Source organism: Giraffa tippelskirchi, chromosome 9, assembly GCF_054371585.1.
Source record: "Giraffa tippelskirchi isolate mGirTip1 chromosome 9, T2T-mGirTip1v1.2.pri, whole genome shotgun sequence".
NCBI lineage: Eukaryota > Metazoa > Chordata > Mammalia > Artiodactyla > Giraffidae > Giraffa > Giraffa tippelskirchi.
In genome coordinates, this window is record NC_137283.1 from 52,394,027 (window position 1) to 52,420,854 (window position 26,828).

Sequence of the window (26,828 nt, forward strand, 5' to 3'; positions counted from 1 at the left end):
CTGGCTGGAGGCAGACGGACCTGGAGGAGAGAGGGTCTCATGGCTGGGCAGAGAGATGGCGGCGGGGCGGGGCTCCAAGCTGGACCCTGGACCCGGGGCCCGTGACTGCTGTCCGGAGCAGCTCTCCCCCAGGAGCGCCGTCTGCCCTCCTCCCCCCGGTTGGAGCAAGCGGGCTCCTTCCCAAGACTGTTCTCTCAGGGGCGGATGCTTGGCAGTGGGACTGTCCACATGCTTTGTCCTCCGCCCTGAGAACCTTGCGCCAAGTTTCTGGAGGAGGGATGAGGAAGGCAAACTGGCCAGGTCCCAGGGGGCACCGGGGCAGCTCCCAAGTCCAGCTGGGAGCAGCCGGGTGGCCCGTGGTCCTGCAACCTCCTCGTCTTCAGATGGGCCTGCGGGTGTGCGGCCATTGCCGTGAGTTAGACCCGTAAACAGACCCCTGCACGCGAGCGTCCCCAGAGTGCCTACCTGGGGTTCTGGGTGGAGGTGGCGCCTGGTGGCCGTCTGGTCCTTATATAGGGCAGCCTGTGTTTGAAACCAGCAGCTGTATCTCAGGGCAGCCTGGCATCCGGGGGCTGAGTGCCATTCCTTGGGAACTAAAAATGCTCGCATCACCCACCAGGGAGACGTCAATAGCAGAGATCAAATGCCCTGAGAGTTGGCCTGGGGCGGCCCCGTGGGGCCACCTGCTCCTCCTGTGCCCAGACGTGCCCGCCTCGGCTTAGGCGGGAGGGAGCAGAGTGTGCCCTGGGCCCAGCCTGGCGTTGCTGCTCCACTCCTCCTCCTGGGATAGAACCAGGTTGGTTGCTGTTGTTCAGTTGCCAAGTTGTGTCCGATTCTTTGCGACCCCAGGGACTGTGATGGCCAGGCGTCCCTGTCCCTCATCCTCTCCCAGAGTTTGTCCAAGTTCACGTCCACTGAACCGGTGACAAACCAGGCTTCATCGCTCAATCTCAGGGGCTTGTGCTGCCTCGGGCCTCGTGAGGGACGCTGCTCTGGCTCCCACGGCCTCGAGCACGTGAGAGCCCGCTTCCTGGCATTCCCAGGCTGCCTGGAGAGAAGCCGTTTTTCAGATGAGGAAACGGGAGGAGCAGGGCAGGGACTGTCTGCAGCAGGGGCTGAAGGCCTGTCTTTGCCTCTGGGAGGAAGGGGGCAATGGCTCCGCTCTGCATGGTCTTTCTTAACACATGGGCTTGTCTCCCCTCCCCAGCCAGGCCCTGAGAGGCAGCAGAGTGGCCCTGGGGGCGGGAGAGCCGGGACCCGGTGCTGCCACGGCTGACCATGTGCATGCTGGCCTCAGTGAAGTCACTGAGTGTCCCCTGCACACGGCTGCCTCTCAGAGCGGCTTTGAGGATGGACCGAGGTGATGGCTGTGACATCCTTTGTAAGCCGTCAAGTGTCACATGGTAGCTGTTCTTCGTACCTTGGCCAGCCTCAGCCACATCACATGTTCCCAGATGAAGAGCTGGTCAACCACGTAGGGGATTCCTAACCTGCCTGGAGCCCTTCGTCCCACCAGATGCCCAGGCGGTGACTGCTGAGGTCTTGGTGAGTTGTCTGCATAGATGTTCTAGCATCTCAGAGGAGGAACTCGCTTCTGGCCATGCTCGGGCTGGAGGGATGGGAAGGCCGCGCAGCAGTGGGGCCGGGCTTTGAAGGGAGGCTCTGCTGCAGGAAGAGGGCAGGAGCGGAGGTGAGTGGCAGGCGCAGGTGTAGACTGCGTGGAGCCCAGGAGGGGCAGGGTGAGGATGAGCACCCTTGGGAAGCTCCTGGCACCAGGCATCTGGGCTTTGATCTGGAGGAGGGAAGACTTTGAAGTCTCGTGAGCAGTGGAATGATTGACTGACCCTGAAGACTTGGGAGGCTGCACCTCTTGTTTCACGGGGAGAAAAACTGACTCTTTAAAAAGAGGCCACCCTTTCCCCAAAGCCACGCCGCCCACAGTGGCCATGTGGGCTGCCAGTTGGGCTCCCGATCAGGAAGGGACTGGGGCAGCCAGCAGACCTCTGGGCGTCAGATGCTGGCCTGACGTAGGCAGACCTCAGGGAGATGGACCTTGTGGAGAGTCTAGGGATGGGGGACCTGGGAGGGGCTGGACTGAGCCCCACAGTGCAGTGTAGGGACTAAGTAACTTCTGCTGGAAAACTTCTTTCCACCAGGAGGTCCATCAGTCCCAGGAGAGGGTAAGCATGTCCCCTGGAGTCCTTCCCCTTGTGGACCCCCTGAGCGTAGGGCTTCTGGCCTTGGGAGCCCAGAAGGGCTGAAAGTGGAGTGGGGTGGGGAGATGTTCGAGATGGCCGGCAGCTTTTTGAGAGCCTCTCCTTGCCAAGTCCAGCAAAAAAACCAAGAAAACCCAAACCATCGATGGTGACCAGGCCCCTCCTGCGACACGAGGCCTCCCTCCACCGTGGAGACGGGAGCTGCGGGTGTTGATCTTAGATAACCGCCCCCACGAGCAAACACAGAACACCCGTGCTCCCTGGTTCCCTCGCCCTCTGATCCTGGGAACAGAAAAATGCAGCAAGGAGGCCTTCGGGTGGGAAACCACCCGGGCACATCCTGCAGAGCCCAGGCGAGCTGGGGAAGGAAGGGTGGGCTGAGGGACGTCAGGGCCGGCGAGGGCCGGGGAGGCTGTGGAAGCGGGTGCGGACTGTGGGGGGCACACGCAGACCTGACCCCAGAGTTCTCTGGAGGAGGACTGTGTCTTCGGGGAAGGACCGACCTTCCCCAGCTCCTGATTTCCGTCGGAGTGTGGATAGCGCGAGCCCAGCCTGCACCTGGGGATGTTCCTTGCCTGCTGGGTGGTGGTTCCCGTCCCGCCACACGGCCTCGAGGGCCCGGCCGCGGGAACGGACAGGGATGCAGCGTCACTGCCGTGTGTAAATGGTGTCTGAGAACACAAACTATGTACATGGTCCACTGCCCTTTTGTTTGTACCAATGATTAGTTGGCTTGTTAGGCACTTTTTTCATCAATTTAGCCAAAACCTTGGTATGACCGAGGCAGAGTTTGGGGTTATAGAAACAGGTTTTATTTTGCGAGACAGGGCTCTTTGGTCCGGCTTCTTTCTCTCCTTCTGGCTTCCGAAACAGAAGTATCATGCCAGCCATGTGATGAAAAATTCCTTAGAAGTCACATCAAAGAATGCAGAAAGAAAGAGGTAAAATCAATTTTAATAATACACTTTAATGTATCCAAAACACTATCAATTTGGCACACAATCAGTATGAAAAATGATTTACATGTTTGGCACTGGTTTTCTTTTTACTAAATCCTCACAGTCTGGTGGGTATTGTATTTCTGCAGCATGTTTCAGTTCAGACCTGCTGCCTTTCCAGTGCTTAGTAGGGACCCATGGCTCCCAGCTACTGCATAGGGTGAGTACTAGATCAACATGGGTGTCACTGGTTTTTTTTTTTCTTCATTTTTTATTTCTGTTTCTTTATTTCAAGTCCATAATAAAGTCACAGCTGTAAAATAAATGCATTTAAAAAAACAGAAGATACATCTGGATGACAAAAAATAGACGATGATTGAAAATCTACAGGATTCCCCAATAGCTCAGTTGGTAAAAAATCTGCCTGCGATGCAGGAGACCCCGGTTTGATTCCTGGGTCAGGAAGATCCGCTGGAGAAGGGACAGGCTACCCACTCCAGTATTCTTGGGCTTCCCTTGTGGCTCAGCTGGTAAAGAATCCGCCTGCAATGCGGGAGACCAGGGTTCAATCCCTGGGTTGGGAAGATCCCCTAGAGAAAGGAAAGGCAGCCCACTCCAGTATTCTGGCTTGGACAATTCCATGGACTGTATAGCCCATGGGGTTGCAAAGAGTCGGACACGACTGAGTGGCTTTCACTTTTCATGAAAATCGACTGTACATTTTGCCAAGGGCAGCAGAATGCAACATGATAGGAAAAATTCAATATTCAAATATATCCGTAACAAAAACTTCCCTCATGAATAGTAAAATCACCTAAGAAAATGGTATGTTTACATAAGTGGACACTTTTTTAAAAAGTGGGGTACACGGTGCTAGATAAAAATATGTGGGCACCAGGAACTCAAGATTAATCTTCTACAATGAAGTTTTATTTAACAATAAAATGACCGTTTCTAACATGATAATCATATGAAACCTTTTTTTTTTTCCTTTTTAGAAACAAGATGGGCACTTAACAGGAACAGCTTAGTAGTCATTTAAGAACTGGAGGCACCACGGGCATCACCTTAGCCAAGTGCTCTCACCCCTCCTTTCCCACTGGGGCATCCCTGTTCTCCTGCCATCGTGGGGCTGGAGCCCCAGATACCAGTCTTCTATCTTCAGTCTTCCTGTCGAGCAGCTTCCGCCCTCAGCCTTCAGACACGCCCAGGTCTCTCATCCTGGGAAGGTCTGTCGATGCCCCCTTGCCCTCGTGCTGCTGTGTCCAGGCAGAATTTCCTTTCCCTGTATCCCGTTCCTCACTGGATACTGGCCCCTTCAAACTGTCTAGCTCGACGCCCACTCCACCACTGTGCTGAAACGGCTCTCGGAGCTGCAGGTAGCGCAGGCTTAGTCTCGGGGTCACTAAGAGCCGTGGGACCTCAGGGTGAGGCCCATGGGGCCACCTGACCGAAACTGCTTGTGCTGCGCTGCAGTGGATTCACAGGGGAAGCCGTAAGAAAGCCGACTTCCTTATGTTTCATCTTCCGACTCTGATCCAGTAAGTCTGCCGTGGGGCCGAGAATCCATATTTCCACAAGGGTCTCAGGTACTTCCTTTCCGATTACAAAGTAATGTTTCCAATGGAAACCTGTGTAAGCTAAACTCTCTCTCCGGATATATTTGAACTTCTAGAAAATTTCAAACTTACAAAGAAAGCAGAGAGAGTAATTCCATGAGTCTCCAAGCACCCATCATCAGTTTCAACTTGTATTAGCATCTTCTTTCGTGTACTTATCCCTCATACTGTTTTTCATTTGAGGGGGATATTGTAAGAGCAAATCTCAGCAATCACGTGATTTCAGTCTTAAACCCTTCAGTTTGTATCTTTCACAGATGAAACACACTCTCAGTCCACCACAGCCCCCTTCTGTTGTCGTTGTTGTTTAGCTGCTAAGTCATGTCCAGGCTTCCCTGTCCTTCACTATCTCCTGGAGTTTGCTCAGATTCATGTCCGTTGAGTCACTGGTGCTATCTAACCATCTCATCCTCTGCCGCCCCTTCTCTTTTTGCCTTTGATCTCTACCAGCATCAGGGTCTTTTCCAGTGAGTCAGCTCTTTCCATGAGGTGGCAAAAGAATTGTGACTTCAGCTTCAACAATTTTGTTTCAGGGCAAATAGAGGGGAAAAAGTGGAAGCAGTGAAAGATTTTATTTTCTTGGCCTCCAAAAATCAATTCTGATGGTGAAGTGCCATTTTATGCCACTTCAGCTGTGAAATGAAAAGTGCTTGCTCCTGGGAAGGAAAGCTTTTACAAAGCTAGACAGCGAGACAGTTGTTTTGGGGTCCAGAAATTAGTCCATTTTGATGAGTGTTCTAGATGCACTTGAATATGTTTAAGTGTTGTTAGGAAGAATGTTCTATGAATGCCAGTTAGGTCAAATTGATAGATTTCTCTGGGTATTCCATCACTTGACTGTTTTTCAGGGGTCTACGTGTTCTACTGCTGAAGGACGAGTGTTGAGATAGCCAGCTGGAATTGGAAAAGACTTCTCTTCACGTCTGTGAGTTTTTGTTTCGCTTATTTTGAAGTTCCTCCTCACCATAAACACATCCAGATGTATCTGAACCCAAACAGACTACTAAAGAGGGTGACTCTGAGCTTAGAGAATGGAGGTAGGAAGCCCAACACCAGAGAATGCTGAGGCCATTACACTTTGAAACCATTTCTCGTGGATGGTCACTTATCTTGAGGCTGGGATTACAGTTAAGAGAGTGGGCATGTGGGTCTAAAACAGAAGACTGAACCAGAAGTGGGAGGCACTAGGGTGCAAGGAGGGATCATTTCTGCCAAAACCTCTAGAGCACGCTTGGATCCAGGACAGTCTAGGCTAGGGAACTAAGCCTGCTTAGGCCTGGGACACCAAGCCAGGGGACCCAGGCTGTGGGGAATATAATAGACACTTTTAAAAATACTTAACTTTTCAGGTGTATAAAGACATAACTGATTTCCTCCATGTGCATGATTTAGATGGGCAGCACCATTATTCAGCTGTACACGTCTGCACAGCTCTCCTTTTGTGGATTTTTTCCCGTGGAGGATCTTACAGTGCTGGGTGGACTGCATGTGCTGTACAGTGATGGAGGGTCGAGTTTTATGTGTAGTGTCAACTGCTCGTTCCCGAGTGTTCCTTTATATCCTTTCCCCCAGCTTTAGCCCCTGCTACACACAACATTTTGTTTCCAGGACTCTGTTTTCTCAGAGTGTTCACTGCTAGCCAGTTTGAGATGACACCACTACACCAAACCCTTTGGCTGCAGCCTTTACGTAAGTTCCCTGAGTCCAGAGGTCTCTAGGTCCTTGTTTCACAGCCGAGTCAGTCACTGCCACATGCATGTCCAGGTAGATTTTCTCGGTGAGCAGGTGGTCCTGGTCCTTTGCTTCGACTCCCTCTCTTGAGTATTGTACATATTCCTGCAGCACACATGTTGATAACCATGTCATTTCAATCCCTAGTTTCTTATTACTTTATCCGGGAGCGTGTTCTGTGCTCACATGGAGCTGTGAGTCCCCTTTCAGAAGCCTGAGTGTTCTTGCCCACAGTGGCCCGCACCTATGTGCAGTGCCAGCATCGGAGCTGGAGCGTTCCCTCTGTCCTCGATCTGCAGCATTTACTGTTTGCAGACATTTGTGCTGGACGTTCTGACTCACGGCAGGCAGTGCAGGGTGTAGTTGTGATGGTCCTGTCTGAATTTGAGGGATCTGGTGCAGCATTTAATGTGCCTTGTTTTTCTTGTAAATATTTGAGGAAAGTTTCCTTTTGAATAGGGCTGTTGAAAGGCCTGTTTATGGGTTTTGAAGTTTTACTCACTGACCTGTGCCAGGGTGTTTCTAGGGTAAGTGTTCCTTATTTAAGGCCTGGCAGCCCTTTGACTATGCGGCACCTTGAAGCACCCGTTTGTACATTGTAATAACAGGAGATGGCCACAAGGTGGCCACACTCAGGTCAGTGGGGAGGCCAGAGCCTTAGGAAAATGGGGGCTTTGGGTGGTCCATGTCCTTGGAACATGCCAGCACAAACCACAAAGGCTTGTGTCATTCATTCCTCCTGTTTCACCCGTGACCCGCGGATATTCAGAAAGCTCTGGGAAACTGCTATGCTGCATTCTTGTCCTTTGGAAGTTAGGGGGCTTGAAGCTAAGGGGCTGCAGGTGAGACCCCACCACCAGAGCCTGTGCAGGCTGTATGAAAGTTTGAAGTGCTTTTCTCCCTGATAGTGCAGTGTCTCGGGTCCTTTTGGCTGAGATTAGCATTCAGGGTACATCACCTGGGTCTCAGATTGAGGCCCAGTCGGGAAATGAGGAGGCACTAGGACTCCAAGGGAGGAACATTTATGCCAAAACCTCTAAAGCAGCCTAAGCTCAGGTGGGTCTGGCCCTGGGAACCAAGCCTGCTTAAGCCTGGCACACCTGCCAGGGGACCCGGGCTGTGGGGAGTATAATAGTCTGAAACATACTTCAAGTGTTCAGGTGTATGCGGGCATGACTGATTCCCTCGTCACGCAGGATGTAGATGGGCAGCACCATTGTTCAGTTATACACGTCTGCACAGCTCTCCTTTTGTGGACTCTCTTCCCAAGGAGGCTCCACATGGTGCTGGGTGGAGTGCATGGGCTGTGCAGTGATGGAGGGTCGATTTTTATGTAGCAGTGTGAACTGCTCCTTCCCCAGCATCCTTTATAGCCTTTCCCCCAGCTTCTGCCCCTGCTGCACACACATTTTGCTTCCAGGACTCTAAGTCTGTTTCTTTTTTCTCAGAGGGTTCATTTCTATCCAGTTTGAGATTACACCAGTACAGCAAATCCTACGTCTGCTGCCTTTACCTAAGTTCCCTGAGTCCAGAGATCTCTAAGTCCGTCCTTCTTGCGGAGACAGGTATTGTTTTCTTCTTTTCATGGTTATTTCAGTAGTCTAGCACATGCATGTCCCAGCTGGATTTTTCTCGGCATGCAAGTGTCCCATCACTTGGTTTGATTCCGTCTTGACTACTGTCCATATTGCTGCAGCATGCATTGTGATGCCCATGGCGTTTCAATTTCTGTTTCTTTTTGTGTCTGGGAGTGTGTACTCGGCTCACATGGAGCTGTGATTTCCCTTTCAGAAGCCTGAGGATTGTTTTCCAGAGTGGCCCGTGCCTGTTTGCATTGCCAGCATCGGCATGGAGGTTTCCCTTTTCTCTTGGATCTGCATATGTACAGTTTTAGAAATTTGATGCTGGACATTCTGACTCATGGCAGGCAGTGCAGGGTGTAGTGTTGATGGCTGGTCCACTCGAGTGTGAGGGATCTGGTGTAGCATTTAATGTGCCTTGTTTGTTTTTTGTAAATACTTTGAGGAAGATTTCATTTTGAATAGGGCTTTTTGAAAGTCATCTTCTTTATGGGGTTTGAAGTTTTACTCACTGACCTGTGCCAGGGTATTTCTAGGGCAGTGAAAGTGAAAATCACTCCGTCATGTCCGACTCTGTGCAACGTCCATGGCATTCTTCAGGCAGGATACTGTAGTGAGTAGCCTTTCCCTTTTCCAAGGGATCTTCCCAACCCAGGGATTGAACCCAAGTCTCCCACGTCGCAGGCGGATTCTTTACCAGTTGAGCCGCAAGGGAAGCCCATTTCTAGGGTAAGTGTTCCTTATTTAAGGCCCCGCAGCCCTTTGATTATGCAGTGTCTTGAAGCACCAGTTTGTACGTTGTAGTAACAGGAAATGGCCACAAGGCGGCATTCCATTTCCATGCCCAACCCAGGTCAGTGGGGAGACCAGTGCCTTAGGAAAGTGTGGGCTTTGGGTGGCCAACGTCTGTGGAACATGCCAGCACAAACCACAAAGGCTCGCATTCTATTCCTCCTCCTACTTCACCCTTGACCTGTAGATATTCAGACCCCAAACTGCTACGCTGAAATTTCGTCGTTTGGAAGTTAGGGGGCTTGAAGGTAAGGGACTGCAGGTGAGACCCCACCACCAGAGCCTGTGCAGGCCGTATGAAAAGCTTGTAGTGCTTTTCTCCCCAATAGTGGAGTGCGGCTTGGGTCCTCTGGACTGAGGTTAGCATTCAGGGTAGGCCACCTGGGTCTCAGATTGAGGCCTAGTCGGGAAATGAGGAGGCACTAGGACTCCAAGGGAGGAACATTTATGCCAAAATCTCTAGAGCAGCCTGAGCTCAGGTGGGTCTGGCCTTGGGAACCAAGCTTGCTTAAGGCTGGCACACCTGCCAGGGGACCCGGGCTGTGGGGAGTATAATAGTCTGAAACATACTTCAAGTGTTTGAGTGTATAAGGGCCTGATTTCCTCCACGTGCATGATGTAGATGGGCAGCACCATTGTTCAGTTGTACACATCTGCACAGCTGTTTGTGGACTCTCTTCTCTTGGAGACTCTTACACGGTGCTGGGTAGACTGCATGTGCTGTCTAGTGATGGAGGGTCGATGTTTTATGTGTAGTGTCAACTGCTTGTTCCCCAGTGTTCCTTTATAGCCTTTCCCCCAGCTTCTGCCCCTGCTACACACACATTTTGCTCCCAGGACTCTAGGTTTGTTTCTGTTTTCTCAGAGGGTTCATTTCTATTCAGGTTGAGATGACATCACGACACCAAATGCTATGGCTGCTGTCTACCTTAGTCCTGAGTCCAGAGAGCTCTAGGTCCATCCTCGTTGCGTTTCAAAGGTATTGTTTTCTTATTTCATGGCTATTTCAGTAGTCTAGTGCATGCATGTCCCAGGTGGATTTTCTTTGGCATGCCAGTGGTCCTGGTCATTTGGTTTGATTCCCAATCTTGAGGTTGTTCATATTCCTGCAGCAAGCATTTTGATGCCTGGGCCATTTCAGTTTCCAGTTGCTTTATATTTTGTGTCTGGGAGCATGTACTGTACTCACGTGGAGCTGTGATTTCCCTTTCAGAAGCCCGAGTATTTTCCAGGGTGGCCCGTGCCTGTTTGCAGTGCCAGCATCAGCACTGGAGGGTTCCCTCTGTCCTCAGTCTGTAGCATTTACCGTTTATAGACACTTGTGCTGGACATTCTGACTCACAGCAGATGGTGCAGGATGTAGTTTTGATGGTCCTGTCTGAGTTTGAGGGATCTGGTGCAGTATTTAATGTGCCTTGTTTGTTTCTTGTAAATGCTTTCAGGAAAATTTCCTTTCGAATAGGGCTTGTTGGAAGTCCTCCTGTTTATGGGTTTACTCGCTGCCCTGTGCCAGGGTGTTTCTACGGTCAGTCAGTTGAGTTGCTCAGTCCAGTCTGACTCTTTGTGACCCCGTGGACTGCAGCACGCCAGGCTTCTGTTCTTCACCAACTCCCGGAGCTTACTCAAATTCATGTCCATCGAGTTGGTGATGCCATCTAACGATCTCATCCTCTGTCGACGCCTTCTCCTCCTGCCTTCAATCTTTCCCAGCACTGGGGTCTTTTTCTAATGAGTCGGTTCTTCGCATCAGGTGGCCAAAGTGGAGTTTCAGCTTCAGCTCAGTCCTTCCAATGAATATTCAGGACTGATTTCATCATGTGTTCCTTATTTAAGGCCCCGCAGCCCTTTGATCATGCAGTGCCTTGAAGCACCAGTTTGTACACTGTTAAGAGGAGGAGATGGCCACAAGGTGGCACCACACTTCCATGCCCAACCCAGGTCAGTAGGGAGACCAGAGCCTTTGGAAAATAGGGGCTTTGGGTGGTCACTGTCTGTGGAACACGGAAGCACAAACCCCAAAGGGCTGTGTCCTATTCCTCCTGCTTCACCGCTGACCTGCAGATATTCAGACGCCCTGCAAACTGCTGTGCTGCAGGCTTGTCCTTGGGAAGTTAGAGGGCTTGAAGCTAAGGGGCTGCGGATAGAACCCCACCTCCAGGGAGCCTGTGGAGGCCGTATGCAAGTTTCCAGCGCTTTTCTCCCGTTAATGCAGTGTCTCTTGGGTCCTTCTGGCTGAGATTAGTATTCAGGGTAGGCCTCCTGGGTTAAGGTGAGGCCCAGTCTGGAAGCGAGGAGGCACTAGACGTCCAGGGGAGGAAGGTTTAAGCCAAAACCTTACAGCAGCCTGGGGTCAGCTGGGCCTGGCCTTGGGGACAGTGACCCTCTTCATGCTCAGGATTTTTTCTTCCCTTGGATTTTTAGTAGTTACAGGTTGTACATAGCACAGGGCAGTTTCTCACCTTCCTGCTAATTCCCTCCATGGTAATTCTGGATTTTCTGCCTCCAGAGGCTCGGCATCTGCAGAGATCTCAGTCATCGCAGTGAGTGGTGTGAACGCTCAGTCCAGCTATGGTCACAGGTGCTTTAAAGTGCTCCTCTGTTAGGGTGAGTAAGGCCCTCTGCCTGCAAACAGGCATAAGGGGGCAGGGCAGGCTTGATCAGCCCGCCTGTAACACGGTGTATACTCAGGGTAAGGAAGTCCAGTGCAGGGGAGAGAGCTGCAGCCCCGAAGGGACAGTGCCTGACAGGTGTGTATGTGAGGCTCAGCCAGGCCCACAGGACCTGGTTTGCATCTGTGCTCTTCTAGGACAACTACAGTGAAAATGAGCTCTGTTTGTAGTGGGTGAGGAAAATGCAGGAAGAATTATAAGCAATACGTCTTTATTTAATTACTCTGGAAACAAACCCCACAAATGACGCCTGAACGTAAAAGGTACGTAAAAATGACCAAAATATCTTAAAATAACGACCTTCAGATCTTTTCATAGTTTTTTCCCTCAGAACAAGTGTGTGTTCAGCTGGACAGTAAGTTACAAACCACATCAGATCGTGTTAAGGCAGATGACAATCCTGTTGTGTCTGTGTGACTCTCCCAAAGGGGGTGGCGCGGGAGCTGGGCGCTCTTCCTCTCTGCCGTCTGGGCTGTGGCCCAGGAGCTGCAGCCGGTGGAGAACCAGCGCCCTGCGTGCTCACTGCTCGTTCTGCTGTCCCTCTGTGACAGACGTGGACACGGATCCCTGGCCCTTGTTGACGTCACTGATGCACACCCACTGCCCGTCGACCGACTCCTTCCACAGGGTCACCTGCAAACAGAACACAAGCAGCCACTGGAGGCGGCACCCTGCCCTCCTCTCCCTGCGTCCTCGGGAGGGGCGCACACTCCACCTCCATCAGAGACCACAGCTCACCGTCAAGGGGCAAATCGAGCACTTACATTTTGGAGGTTTCAGTGGAGGAACCAAGGTAAGTAAAGGAATAAAAACCCACACAGAGGAAGGGGTGGGGAGAGTGATGTCAAGAAGAGGGTGACTCCAGCTGCTGGCTTCATGTCCCTCAGATGAAGAACTGAGAACTTTTCATGGACATGACATGGCCGAACAAATCCTACAGCACAGCACTGAGGCTGAAGTGCCCCTACAGCAAAGACTGAGACTGACTCCATGAGAAGGTAAGAGGTGTGGCCAGTGTTTAGCCCAGGGCCTCTTTCCAGGGCTGGCGGAGCACCACAAAGAGAGGCTTCTCCTGAGGCTCTGGCACTGGAGTGAGAAGAGAGCACTCTGCTTGCAAACAAGTTATCACTTTGCAGACTGGCTCCACAGAGATCGCAGGTGAATCTGAGGCTCTGCTGCTGAGACACTAGCTGTGCAGGGTAAGGACTGCCCACAGCCAGTGCCCGGATCTTGGGGCATGAGTTAGCACTTGCAGAGCCCAGGCAGGAGTCTGTTCCGACAAGGAATGTGGGGACACTCAAGGCTAGAGATAAGATCACAAACAAGTCATCAGTATCATTAGTAACCTTACAGCCTGACTTGCCTGATGGCTCAGTTGGTAAAGAACCTGCCTGCAATGCAGGAGATGCAACTTTGATCCCTGGGTGAGGAAAATCCCACGATCACAGAAGTGTGGCAGGCTACATATAGTCCGTGGGTTCGCAAAGGGTTCGCAAAGAGTTGGCTGGTTGGACATGACTTAGTAAGAAACCTTGGAGCTGCTTCCCAGGCCAGGAAACCACTTCCGACCACCCAAACAAACTACACTAGCGTTCTGTAGAAAAAAATTGAGTAGCCTCACTTACCAAGAATTCAGTGCATACTCTTGCTCAGAAGCTCACCAAAGCGAGAGCCAAGCATCCTTTGGACCCTAGCCTGCTGTACTGCCAGGACAGGGACGGTGACACGTTTCAGGGTGAGCTGGGGGAAGGACCAGATGGGCAGTGCTATCCAGATGCTCTAAAACTGTGCCACAAGGAACTGCTTCAACAGAAAAAAGATTTAAATAGAAGGTACTATCCATGAACACCACTATGTTGAGAGTCTCCCAGGTACAGGACCTGAAGCAATGAATGCTAGAACTGAATCCAGATGTTATCAGATATAGCACAGAAATACATGGTCTAATCCAAATTAAAGGGGAAAAGAAACAGGAAATTCAGGGAGAATCCCTTGACATTAATAAAAAGGGCAATTGTAACACAATGTGAAAAAACAATCTCAAAAGTATCCTGGGAGAATAAATCAGGAGGTTGGGATTCACGTAGACAAATGTCTATTAATAAAACAGATCATCAAAAAGACTCTACTGTAGCTCAGCAGAACTCGACTGAATACAGTCCCCTGAGCTAACCAGGTAAAGAATCCAAGAAAGAACAGGTGAGTGTACATGGCTAGGTGACCAGCACACAGTATTCTGAAACTGACACAACACTGTAAACCTGCAATATTACCAGGTAAAATAAAGAGCAAAAAAGTAAAACCTAAGAGACTTGTCTACTGCATTGCGATGAGGGCTCTGAAACCAGGGCTGACGTTCATCCCTGGAGCCTGAGCTACCTGGGAAACAAGGCTGGAGAGGCGAGGGCTGTAGGGAGGTGGCAGGGAGGGGCCAGCAGTGATGCACTCTTGGACCTGGACTGCCTGTTGCCTCTGGAAGGCCCCACAATCAGCAGACACGCCTGGGCCACGCAGAGGATAAAGCACACCCAGCACACCCAAGAGGTGAGTCCTCCGGGCGGGAGATCTGGAAAGACCTGAGTCTCCATGGCCGACTTCCACGGAGGGCCCCCTTTCTCCAGCCTCTGTCCAGGGGCTCAACCCCACCCACATCGGTCAGCAGCTGTGCACCACGGTTACCCGGGTTTGGAATGTAGTGGGTTGATGGTTGAGGAAGAAAGGAGGTAGAAACTCTGGGATGTCTGTGCTGTACCCATCAGTCTCAGGACAACCCAGGAACACATGGTTCCCAACGGTTTTGCAGGCTGCACCAACCACCACGGGCAGAAAGAAATGCTGACGCCTTGTGGCCATTTCCCAAATCAACAATATTAAAACCATGGTTTCGGGACACTTCAAGCTTACCAGGCCTGTGGGGCTGTAAAAGGCACCTGTTTTCAAGAAATAGGGCCCCAGTATCTCATGGATGAGAATTCAAAACAGAAGCCACTTTCCAATAGCAGGTTGCAGGGTGCTTTTTCCACGCACTGCTCTCAACCTTAGAACAGAAAGACATGGTTTTCCTGCCCAATTAGTAGATCAACAGGAACCACCACTAGAAATCCCGACACCGAACACAAGGGCCACCCTTACACAGTGTGAAAGAAGCAATCCAGGGCAGAACCTGGAAAGAAGGGAAAACGCCTACACTGTTGAGGGAGATGTAAATTGGTAGACCTACTAGACAGAACACCACAGAGGCTGGTGGAAAATTCAGAAAGGGAGGTATCACAGTTCAGTCAGGAGGAGTCCTGCCGGCACAGGGTCTGCAGACGCCTGAATTTCAAAAGATACCTGCGCCCCAGCATCCACTGGAACATTATTAACAATGAGAAAAATGATAAATACCAACAACAGATGAACTGGAAAAAACTGTGGTACGATATCATGAAGTTAATTCTTCAGCCATGGAAACAAAAGCCATGGAAACAAAGGAAAAATGCCAGTGCAGCTCCATGGGTGGACGCAGAGATGACCCCATGAACCAACTAATACAGATTCAGAAGGCAAATATTTCGTGATTTAAGTAATAGGTGGAACCTAAACTGTGTTAGATGTGAACTTCAAGAGTCTGAGTAGAAGAAAAAAAACAAAAGGAAGTGTTAGTGCAGGGTATAGTGGGCAGATAAATGAGAAGGTTAGGATTAACATATACAAACTCCTGATAATAAGACAGATAATCTAACAAGAACCTACCACACCGCAGAGAACTCCAGAGAACACTGTGTCCTAAGCTATCGAGGTAAAGAGTCTGAGCAACAACAGCGATGTGTATATGTATGGGTGGTCAACACACAGTGTTCTGAAACTGCTACAGCACTGTAAACCAAGAACACTCCCAGATAAAGAGGAGAAAAGAAAAACCTAAGAGACTATTGTCTACTATGCTGCGATGAGGCCTGTGAAACCTGTGAGAATGTCACATCCCTGGAGCCTGGAGGTGGCTTAGAAAAAAGGCTGGAGAGTCTAGGGGCTGAGGTAGCTGGCAGGGAGGGACCATAATCATCAAACATGGGTGGGTAATGCAGAGGCACACCCAGTGCTCCCAAAAGAGTTTAGTGCTCTGTGCAGACAGCTCTGAAAAGAGGGCTTCCCATCTCTAGCCTTTCTCCAGAGCAACTCCACGTACACGAGGAAGCACCTGCTCACTGCTTGTTTCTGGGGTTCACACCTCGAGGTGAAGGGTAGAGGGGAGGAAGGAAGGAGACAGGAACCCTGAGGTGTTCTGTGCTGTACTCTTCAGTCTCACTGACAACCCAGAAACACATCGTTCCCAACAGTTCGGGAGGCTCCATGAACCACAGGAGGACAGCAACAAATGCTGCCGCCTGTGGCCACTGCACACAACAACATTAAAACCCCGGCGACTTCAAACTCACCAGAACTGTGGGGCTGTGAAGGCACGTCCTTTCAAGAAACAGGGCCCAGCGTCTCATGGACTCTTAAGAATTCAAAACAGAAACCACTTTCCTAGAGTGGGCTGCAGAGATACATTCTCCACACACTGCTCTCAACCTTAGCACAGAAAGACATGGTCTTCCTGCCCAATTAGTAGAGAGGATCAACAGGGAATCCCCTGACACTGAACACAAGGGCCACCCTTACACAGTGTGAAAGCAGAGAACCCTCCTACACTGTTGGGGTAGATGTATACTGAGCGCTACTAGGCAGAACACTAAGGAGGTTGGTCAAAAATTCAGAAAGGGAGCTATCAGAGGTGACTGAGAAAGAGCCCAGCGGGCACACGGCTGCAGACGCCTGAACTTCAAAAGATACCTGGCACCCCAACATCCACTGCACTACTATGTTCAATGAGAAAAATGATAAATACTGATGACAGATGAACTGCTAAATGAGAAAAATGATAAATACTGATGACAGATGAACTGCTAAAAATCGTGGTACAGATATAGTGGAATTAACTCCTCAGCAATGAAAGCCAAAGAAAAATGCCAGCAGCAGCTATGTGAATGGATCCAGAGATGATGAGCCCATGAACCAACTAATACAGATGCAGACCGACAAATATTTCATGATTTCAATAATATGTGGAATCTAAACACTGTTAGATGTGAACTTAGCTTAAAAGAAAAAGGAGGCTCAGTGAAGAAGAAGAAAAAGTGCAGCGTTAGGGGGCAGATGAAAGAGAAGGTTTGGATTCAGTTACATAAACTCCTGTTAATAAAATACAGTCCGCCTGGTGGCCGTTGCCCCAAACGATACTAAACCCGCCGCTCAGGGCACTCACACTCACCAGGCCTGCTGGGCTGTAAAAGGCACTGCCTCTAAGAAATATGCCCTTGTAGCTCATGGATAATAATCCAAAACAGAGGCCACTTTCCCGAAGCAAGCTGCAGAGATAACATTTTCCCCACACGGCTTTCAACCTTAGTAGCCAAACACATACTCTAAATCCCCAATTAGTAGAAAGAATCAACAGGAAACTCCAACTGACACCAAACAGAAGGGCCATCCTTACACAATGTGAAAGAATCCGTCCCAGCGGGAACCTGGAAAGAAGGGAACCCTCCTAGTCTGTTGGTGGAAATGTAACTTGGTAGACCTACTACGCAGAACATTGTGGAGGTTGGTCAAAAATTGAGAAAGTAAGGTAGCATAGTCAACTGAGAAAGAGCCCTTTGAGCACAGGACCTGCAGACAACCGAACTCAGAACATAACTGTACCTCCAACTCCTCTGCATCATTATTTCTAAACAGAAAAATGATAAATACCAAAGACAGATGAACTGGTAAAAATTGTGGTACACATATAATGAAATTACTTCCTCATCCATGGAAACAAAGGAAAAATGTTAAATGCAGCTATGTGGATGGACCTAGAGAGGATCCCCCGAACCATCTAATACAGACCGACAAATATTTCATGATTTTCACAATATGTGTAATCTAAATAGTGTGATCATAATATGTGTAATCTAAATAGTGTGAAATGTGAACTTTAAAGAGAAACAGGCTCAGTGAGGAAGAAAGAAACCAAAAGGAAGTGTAGCGCAGTATAGTGGGTGGGTAAATGACAAAGTTGGCATTCACATACATAAACTATTAATAAAAGAGAGAATCAACAAGAACCTACCGCAGCCAGTGAGAGAATGCCAGCGAACACTGTCCCCTAAGCTATCCCGCTAGAGACCCCGAGAAACCACAGGCTGTGCGTGTGTGTAGGTGACCAGCACCCAATACGCTGACACTGACACCACACTGTACACCAAGAGAACTTCCAGATAAAGAGGAAAAAAGGAAAACCTAAGAGAGTATTATCTAGTGCGTTGTGAGGCCTCTGAAACAGGGGCTAATGTCCATTCCTAAAGCCCGAGCTGGCTGGAATACAAGGCTGGAGTGTCTAGGGGCTGAAGGAGCTGGGAGGGAGGGACCAGCAATGATCCACTCTTGGACCTGGAGTGCCTGTTCCCTCTGGAAGGCACCACAATCATCAGACACGGGTGGGTCATGCAGAGGCTAAAGCACACCCAGTTCACCCAAGAGGTGAGTCCTCTGGGCCGGACAGGTATGAAAAGAACCCGAGCCTCCACAGACGGCTTCCGTGGAGGGCTCCCTTTCTCTAGCCTCTGTCCAGGGACTCAACCCCACATACGTCAGGCAGCACCAGTGCACCACAGTTTCCCGGGGTCGGCACCTCTTGGAGTGAAGGGTAAGGGGGAGGAAGGAAGGAGACAGGAACCCTTCAGTCTCCTGACAACCCAGGAACGTGTCGTCCCCTAGGGTTCTGGAGGCTACATTAACTACAACCAGGCAAAGAAACGCTGCCACCTTGTGGCCATTTCCCAAAATAATCATTAAAACCGTGGTTTCAGGGCAGTACCAATTCACCAGGCCCTTGGAGCTGTCAAAGACAGTTGCCCTCGAGAGATACCGCCCCAGCATCTCATGGACAAAGAGTTCCAAACAACCCATCTTCCAGAAGTGGGCTGCAGAGAAAGATTTCCTCCACTGCTGTCAACCTTAGCACAGAAAGACATGGTCTGCATTCCCAATTAGTAGAAAGAAGTCACCTGGAACACCAACCTGGAATCCTGTTACACCCTACATAAGGACAATCCTTACACAGTGTGAGACAATCCCAGAGAGCACCTGGAATGAAGGGAACCTGCCTGCTCTGTCGGGGGAAACGTAATTGGTAGACCTACTCGGCAGAGCACGATGGAGGTTGGTCAAGAATTCAGAGAGAGATCTACTACAGTCAACTCAGAAAAAGACCTGCTGTCACAGGGCCTGTAGACACCAAACGTGAAAGGATTCACTGCACCATTATTTACAAACAGAAAAATGACAAATACCGATGACAGATGAACTAGTAAAGAATAAACGTGGTACAGATATACACTGGAATAACTACTCATCTAGGAACAAACGAATAATGCCAATTGCAACAATGTGGATAAATGCAGAGATGATCCCACCAATGATCTAATCCAGACACAGACACACAAATATTTTATGATTTCAATAATAGGTGGAATCTAAACACTGTTATAGGTGAACTTGAACGAGTGTCTCAGTGAAGAAGAAAGAAAAAAAAGGAAGTGTTAGTGCAGGGTACAGTGGGCGGATAAATGAGAAGGTTGGGATTCACATATACAAACTCCCATTACTAAAAGAGATAATCAACAAGAATCTACTGCAGTGCAGAGAGAACTCCAGTGAACACTGTGTCCTAAGCTATCCAGGTAAAGAATTCAAGAAGAGGTATGTGCATATGTATAGGTGATCAGAACCCAGCATTCTGAAACTGACATGACACTGTAAATCAACAAAACATCCAGATAAAATAAAGAGGAAAAAAGAGGAACCTGAGAGAGTATTATTACTGTGTTGCGATGAGGCCTCTGAAACCTGGGGTAGTGTCCATCCCTGGAGCCCAAGCTGGCTGGGAAACAAGGCTGGGGCGGCGAGGGTCCGCGGGAGCTGGGAGGGAGGGACCCGCAAGGCTGCCCTCTTGGATCTGAGTGCCTGGTCCCTCTGAAGGCACCACAGTCCCCAGATGTCAGTGGGACGTGCAGAGCGTTAAGCGCACCGAGTGCACCCAAAAGAGGTGCGTTCTCTGGGCGGGAAGAGGTCTGTAAAGTCCCGGGTCTCCACAGCTCTTGGTGGGGGGCTTCCCATCTCTAGCGTCTGTCCAGAGACTCAACCCCACCCACATCGGTCAGCCACCTATGTATTGGGGTTCTGCAGGGGTTGGCATTTTGGGTGCTGAAGGGTGAGGAGGAAGAAAGGAGAAGGAAGCCCTTCGGTGCGTGCGCTGGCGCACACTGTCCCCTCGACAGCCCAGGAATATGGATTTCCTAAGCTTCTGGAAGCTGCAGTTAACCACAGGTGGTCAGGAAGAGACGTTGCTTCCTTGTTGCCATTTTCTGTAACAAGAACTTTAAATCTGGTGCTTAAGGAAGGGGCATATTCCAACGAGGTGTTCGGTTCTAAATGATACCTGCTATCAATTAATGACTTTGGGTAGGTAATGTAATAACCGTGAAAACAGGGCCCACTTTTAACAGGGCAATTTCAAAAGATACATTTTACTCACAGTGTGGGAAAAAAAGTCACTTTAAAGATGTTCAACCTAATATCAGAAATTTAAATCAAGGTGTAGAAATAACAAATACAGGAAGAGTGTTTAGAGAAAATGGAACCCTTGTAAGGTGCTGATAGCAGTGCAATGTGGTAACAGCCTCTACTGAGAATAGAATGTGGTTCCTCAAAATAAAGACAGATATATTATTGGGCCATTTCAGTCTTTGGCAAATAGACACAGAAAAGTATAACTGAAAAAGGCATGTGCACGACTACTGCCTCATCTATGCAGCAGACCCCAGAGATGAAGAATACACTCCTGGTTGCCAAGATGGATGAGGTCTATATGAGGGATGGATTGGGAATTTAGGGTTAGCAGATGGAAGCTATTATACAGAGAATGGATTAACAACAAGATCCTATCACAGAACAGAGGGAACTACATTCAGTATTTTGTAATAAACCATAATGGAAAGGAACATGAAAGAAATATGTATTACTGAATGACTCTGCTGTACAGCAAAAATTAACACAACATTGTATATCAGCTATATACCTTAATTAACAACAACAACGACGACACTATGCTAAGAGAAACAAGCCACTCACAAAAAATCAAATCCTTTATAATTCTACTTCTAGGAGGTCCCTAGAACAGTCCACTCATAGAGACAAAGAGCAAAATGAGGGTTGCTAGGTGCTGGCGGAGAGGTGGTGGGTTTGAATACCACCGAATTTCAGTTTGGGATGAAGCATCCCCGCATTGATGACAGTGGCAACTGCACAACATGGACATACTCTCTTTTAAAAAAACCTTTTTTTGCTTATATTGAGGTAGAGCCCATTAACAATGTTGCAACAGCTTCAGGTAAACAGCAAGGGACTCTGCCATACATAAACCTGTATCCATTCTCCCCCAAGCTCCCCTCCCAGCAACACATATATACTTAACACCACTGAACTGTACACTTAAAAATGGTTAAAGTGGTGTATTCTGTTAAATGTATTTCACACATAACTAGACGTTAACAAGGAGATGAGGTTGTCAAATCAGGGCCATGATCCGCCTGGGCAGTGGCTCTGGGTTGACCCTGGGGCTGATCACTGGCTACACCAACAGACAGCCTCATGACCTCTATGCAAGCCAGATCGCCTGTGTCAGCTTCTTTCCTGCCTGTATAAGGGGGATATATCATCCCTCGTGGTTGGGTGCAGAGGTCGTTACAATCGATGATGTCAATAATAGACATGCTCAAAAGTCTTCATTCAGGCTCCTCCCAAGCCTGCAGTTAGATGGAAGACTCCAGTGCGCCCTCTAGTGGGCAAAGTAAAAACAGGGCCATGTGTGCCAAGTCACAGAGATAGGGTGCCTGTACCTTACTGTCCTTGGACTGCAAAGAGATCAAACCAGTCAATCCTAAAGGAAATCAGTCCTGAATATTCACTGGAAGGACTAACACTGAAACTCCAATACTTTGGCCACCTGATGCGAAGAACTGATTCACTGGAAAAGACCCTGACGCTGGCAAAGATTGAAGGCAGGAGAAGGGGATGACAGAGGATGAGATGGGTGGATGGCATCACTGACTCAATGGACATTGAGTTTGAGCGCACTCCGGGAGTTGGTGATGGACAGGGAAGCCTGATGTGCTGCGGACCATGGGGTCACAAAGAGTTGGACACGACTGAGCAACTGAACTGACCTTATTGTCTCCACCTGAGACTGCCAGGATGTTGGCTGTGATGGACCAGCTGACATGCCATACAACATCGTTGAACTTGTGTAGCAGTTTGGGAGACCACGTATTGCCCGAGGCATCGTCACAGGTCCAAATGAACACTCGACCATCCTGGGAAAAGAAGGTTAGGGTCAGGATATGGGGGCACAATCCCCCCTGGTGACATCTTCTCCATCTGGATCTGTACTGGACCTCTGCAGGAATAGGGTGAGGGAATCAGGGCAAACCACAGCTAACGACCTCCTGGGTGTTTACAGCTTTGACAACCAATTTCCAGCCCAGCATCCTTGCCTGTATCCCTTCAGCCCAGGAACACACTTCAGGTTGGTGAGGAGCCTCCCAGGTCCCTTTCCTCATACTGGTTTCAGGTATGGACTTTGTCAGCATTGCTACTTCTCAAATTTTCCCTCGGACTTTCCCACATGTGCCAAGTCACCTCCTGGTTTTGGTTTCCAGTAGCCCTGTACTTTCTCAACAGAACAGGTATAGGTGTTTAAAAAGCCAAGCTCAGAGAATGAGAAGGGACCAAAAAAGCACACAAAAATACACACACCCACACAAAACAAATCAAAACAAAATTATCTTTTAAGTCATTTGAATCTCTTATACTTGGTCCTCTCAAATTTAGCACCAAGTAGAACAGGCTTGGAGGAGGGCACGGCAAACCCACTCCAGCCTTCTTGCCTGGATAATCCCATGGACAGAGGAGCCTGGCACATTGCAGTCCACAGGGTCACACCAGAGTAGGACACAACTGAAGCAACTTAGAACACATGCATCCACAAGAACAGGCTCAAATGATGTAAAAGGCCTGGCTTAACTTGCATCTTCGGTGAAAGTGTTAGTCACTTCAGTCGTGTCTGACTCTGCGACTCCATGGACTGTAGCCCCCCAGGCTCCTCTGTCTTTGGGATTCTCCAGGCAAGAAGACTGGAGTGGGTTGCGATGCCCTTCTCCAAGGCATCTTCCTGACCCAGGGATCGAACTCAGGGTCTCTCGTATTGCAGGCTGCTTCTTTACCATCTGAGCACCAGGGAAGCCCCCTCATCTTGGATGAGTGAAGTGAAAGTCACTCAGGTGTGTTTAACTTTTTGTGACCCCATGGACTATATGTATAGTCCATGGAATTCTCTAGGCCAGAATACTGGAGTGGGTAGCCTTTCCCTTCTCTAGGGGATATTCCCAACCCAGGGATCAAACCCAGGTCTCCCGCATTGCAGGCGGATTCTTTACCAGCTGGGCTATCAGGGAAGCCTCATCTTGGGTGGCTGCATATAATTAAAGGCTTGTCCTGGGTCTTTTTGTTTTCTGTTTAGGAAGCGTGAGCAGGCAGATGGGCCCAAGGTCTTAGGATTTCCCACTGATCCTGGTCCTTGCTTGGGAACACTCTTAAAATGATGCCCGGGTAGCTCCAATCCCTATCCTAAAAGGGTCAGGAGGGGAACTAATCCTAAGTCTGGTCTTGCTCTTGGCTCAGTGGAAGAAAGCCACTGTGGCTTCTGGTCAAGACCTCACTGAGAGATGAGCAGGCTCCAGAAGCTCTCTTATTTGCAGTGGTCCACAGGTTCCTGCCTCCTGCCCTTCCAAGGACTTCCCCCAGGGGACTGTAAGGGCTGATGGGACTTCCTGAGATTAACGCAGGACGCCTGCGTGGGTCTGAGCTGACCTGAGAGCAGCTGGCGATGGTGCTGGTAGGCAGGCCGATGGAGGGGGCCCAGGCCACATCTCGAACCCAGTCACTGTGGGCTTCCAACTTCTGCTCTTCCTTCCATTGGCCGTCCTCCTCCTCCCTAGCAAGAGAGACGGGAGGGAGAATCCAGCAGGCAGAGTCCAGGCGCCATTCCCTCACCTCCCTTCCTCCCCTGCCCCAAAGGCTCCACAGGGGTGGAGAAGCTACTCCATCTTTCTGATAGCATTTGTTGAGTCAAATGATAGCATTTAGGAAGCGTCAAAGCGCCTGAAGAAAGGGCAAGTTTCTGGCTTTCTTTTTTTAAATAAAAGATGTCCTCTGACAAACTGAAGATAGTATTCAATGGGCAGAAGGGGAAAAGGTGATTCTGTTTCTGGTGAACTGAGGCTGAGTCAGGGTAGACAGGGTAGACAGTAGACAGGGTAGAAGATTCCCCTTGAGGTCACCAACCCCGCTTACTTCCACAGTTTGATGAGGTTGTCACAGCCGCCTGACGCAAACCTCTTGATGTAGTTGGGCTTCTGCCCGGATGGCTGGTCTATGAGGCTTCCAGGTATGACAGCAGGGGCCCAGCTGACAGCATTGCAGCCAATCTGTGAGGAGAGGGACTCACGCTGACTCTGCCCCTTGGCCCGGCAATAGGACACTGCTTCTGCAGACCCAAGGTTGGCGCTTATGTCCTCTCCAGTTCTCAGGAATGGATTATGCAGGACAGCTCTTTTATTTTTTATTTTTTCTATGATAATGACTTTATTGTTTGGTGGACATATTTAGGTTATTGTGCTGACAACTCAAAATTAATGTGTCTTTTTATTTTATTTTTTATTTTTTTATTTTTTATAAATTTATTTATTTTAGTTGGGGGCTAATTACTTTACAATATTGTAATAGTTTTTGCCATACATTGACATGAATCAGCCATGGGTTTACATGTGTTCCCCTTCCTGGACCCCCCACCCACCTCCCTCCCCATCCCATCCCTCTGGGTCATCCCATTGCCCCGGCCCTGAGCCCTTGTCTCATGCATCGAACATGGAATGGTGTTCTGTTTCACATATGATAATATACATGTTTCAATGCTATTCTCCCAGAACGTCCCACCCTCACCTTCTCCCTCAGAGTCCATAAAATTGTTCTATGCATCTGTGTCTCTTATTCTGTCTCGCATATAGGGTTATCGTTACCATCTTTCAAATTCCATATATATGCATTAGTATACTGTATTGTTGTTTTTCTTTCTGGCTTACTTCACTCTGTATAATGGGCTCCAGTTTCATTCATCTCAGTTGGATGAATGAACATCCATTAAAAGGACAGCTCTTTTAATGAACTAAGGATTAGCCACCCAGAACTCGCCTGCAAGGATTCCTTACAGTGAGTATCTTTTTCAGTAACATGCATTTAAAGTAGGAAGCAGGGACTCTCAGGAATTTAAAAAACAGGACATATTCCAAATATACGAAGGGAGGGCACAGATTTCAGAAAACCACACAAAGTAAATACATGGATTCATGAATTACTGTGAAGTACTCCTGTAATCACTCCCAGGTCAAAAAATAAAACGACCATTGACCGCAGAAGCCCTGTGGTTTATGTCCTGCTTGAATCGCAGCTCCTCTTCCCTGTAAGTAAACGTGATTCTCATTTATTTTAGCACATCTCTCACCCAAATGCACATTCCGAGGCACCAGTTTAGTTGTGCCACTAAAAAATACATATATTGCAGTATTCTCTTTTTGATTGAAATATAGTTGATTTGCAAGACGTGTTAGTTTCAGGTGTACAGTCAAGGGATAGTTACATATATATGTTTTTTCAGATTTTTGTCCATTGTAAGTTATTAATATTACAAGATACTGAATAGAGTTCCCTGTGCTATATAGTACTTGCTTGTTATTATTTTTATATAGTAGTGTGTACATGTTAATCACAAATTCCTAATTTATCCTCCCCCCTTTTCCCTTTAGTAAACATAAGTTTGTTTTCCTTTTTTTGGTAACGCTGTGCCACATATGGGATCTTAGTTCCCCAACCAGGGATCAAACCCACGCCCCCTGCACTGGGAGCACAGAGTCTTAACCAATGGACCGCCAGAGAAGTCCCATAAGCTTGCTTTCTATGTCTGTGAGACTGTGTTTTACATCAATTTTTAAGATTCCACATATAAGAAATATCAAATAATGTTTGTCTTTCTCTGACTTTATAACAATCTCTAGGTCCATCCATGCTGCAGCAAATGGCATCATTTCGTTCTTTTTATGGCTGAGTAATATCCCACTGTACATGTATATATATGCATGCACCACATCATCTTTATCCATTCCTCTCTTGATGGGCATTAGGCTGTTTCCATGTCTTGGCTGACGTAGAGCTGCGATGAACAATGAAGTGCATGTATCCCTATCTCTTCAGATTAGAGTTTTCACTTGTTCTGGATATATGCCCAGGAATGGGACATATATCCCATATACGTATCCCACATATGGTAGCTCTATTTTTAAAGGAGTCTCCACATCGTTTTCCATACTGGCTGCATCAATTTGCATTCCCACCAACAGTGTAGGATGTTTCTTTCCTTTTCTCCACATCCTCCCTAGCATTTATTTTTTTGTAGACTTTTTGATGATGTTTATTCTGACCAGTGTGAGTAAAAACATTTTTTTGATGTTTCTTGCATCTCTCATTTATAGATTCTCCCTACGATCTTACTGATCAGATTCGGGTTTGTTCCTTTTGTCAAGACTACAGAGTATGGTGTATTCCTTCAGTAGGAGGCATACGATCTCAGACTGTCTCTCTTTATATGTTATTACCACATCAATAATTTATGCCTCTTTTAATTCACTGGGCATTACAAAATGGTGATACTGTCATTCTATTCCTTTCTTTGTCATTTATTACATGGAATACTCTACACAGGGGCAATTTCATTCATTAATATTTGCTTCTCCACGGGGCTACAGATCAGGTAGGAAAGGCAGGATAAACACTGAATCCCTTCTGAACCAGTTTCTTGTTATTCTTCAAAGATGACTGATTCTTTTTTATTAAATAAATATCAGGATGAAGGCATGAATTTAAGCGTATTTGATGGGTTTCAGTTCACTGCAATCATTCTAATTTTTTACACTCAAACTGCTCGTCCTTGGCACTGTGAGCCTGTTCAAGGTGGCTCCTTTGACATAACCTTAGTATGTCTGTCATGGATTTCTTTTCTATCTGGTATAACAAGATGTTTGTACCTTTCCTGCCTCAAAACCTGGGATCA

At 48.4% G+C, this 26,828-nt stretch overlaps 1 protein-coding gene and 1 long non-coding RNA gene across 3 annotated transcripts in view; one reads left to right on the forward strand and one right to left on the reverse strand.

Moving 5' to 3' along the window:
• Nucleotides 1–274: 274 nt before the first annotated feature.
• On the forward strand, nt 275–10,814 carry LOC145520195 (uncharacterized). Its single transcript, XR_014064306.1, has 6 exons — nt 275–3,157; nt 3,304–3,374; nt 4,153–5,698; nt 6,382–6,462; nt 7,953–8,069; nt 10,710–10,814. It is a non-coding gene; the product is annotated as an uncharacterized LOC145520195 (long non-coding RNA).
• A 925-nt stretch (nt 10,815–11,739) lies between these two features.
• SEC13 (SEC13 homolog, nuclear pore and COPII component) overlaps nt 11,740–26,828 on the reverse strand; it is a 47,334-nt gene continuing 32,245 nt past the window's right edge. For both annotated transcript variants that reach the window (XM_081526076.1, XM_081526077.1), the window contains exons 6-9: nt 24,020–24,153; nt 23,537–23,660; nt 21,835–21,981; nt 11,740–12,178 (exon numbers count right to left, since the gene is read on the reverse strand). In XM_081526076.1, the coding sequence (XP_081382202.1) occupies nt 12,065–12,178; nt 21,835–21,981; nt 23,537–23,660; nt 24,020–24,153 (519 nt within the window). In that variant the 3' untranslated portion in view covers nt 11,740–12,064. The remainder of the gene's footprint in view (nt 12,179–21,834; nt 21,982–23,536; nt 23,661–24,019; nt 24,154–26,828) is intronic.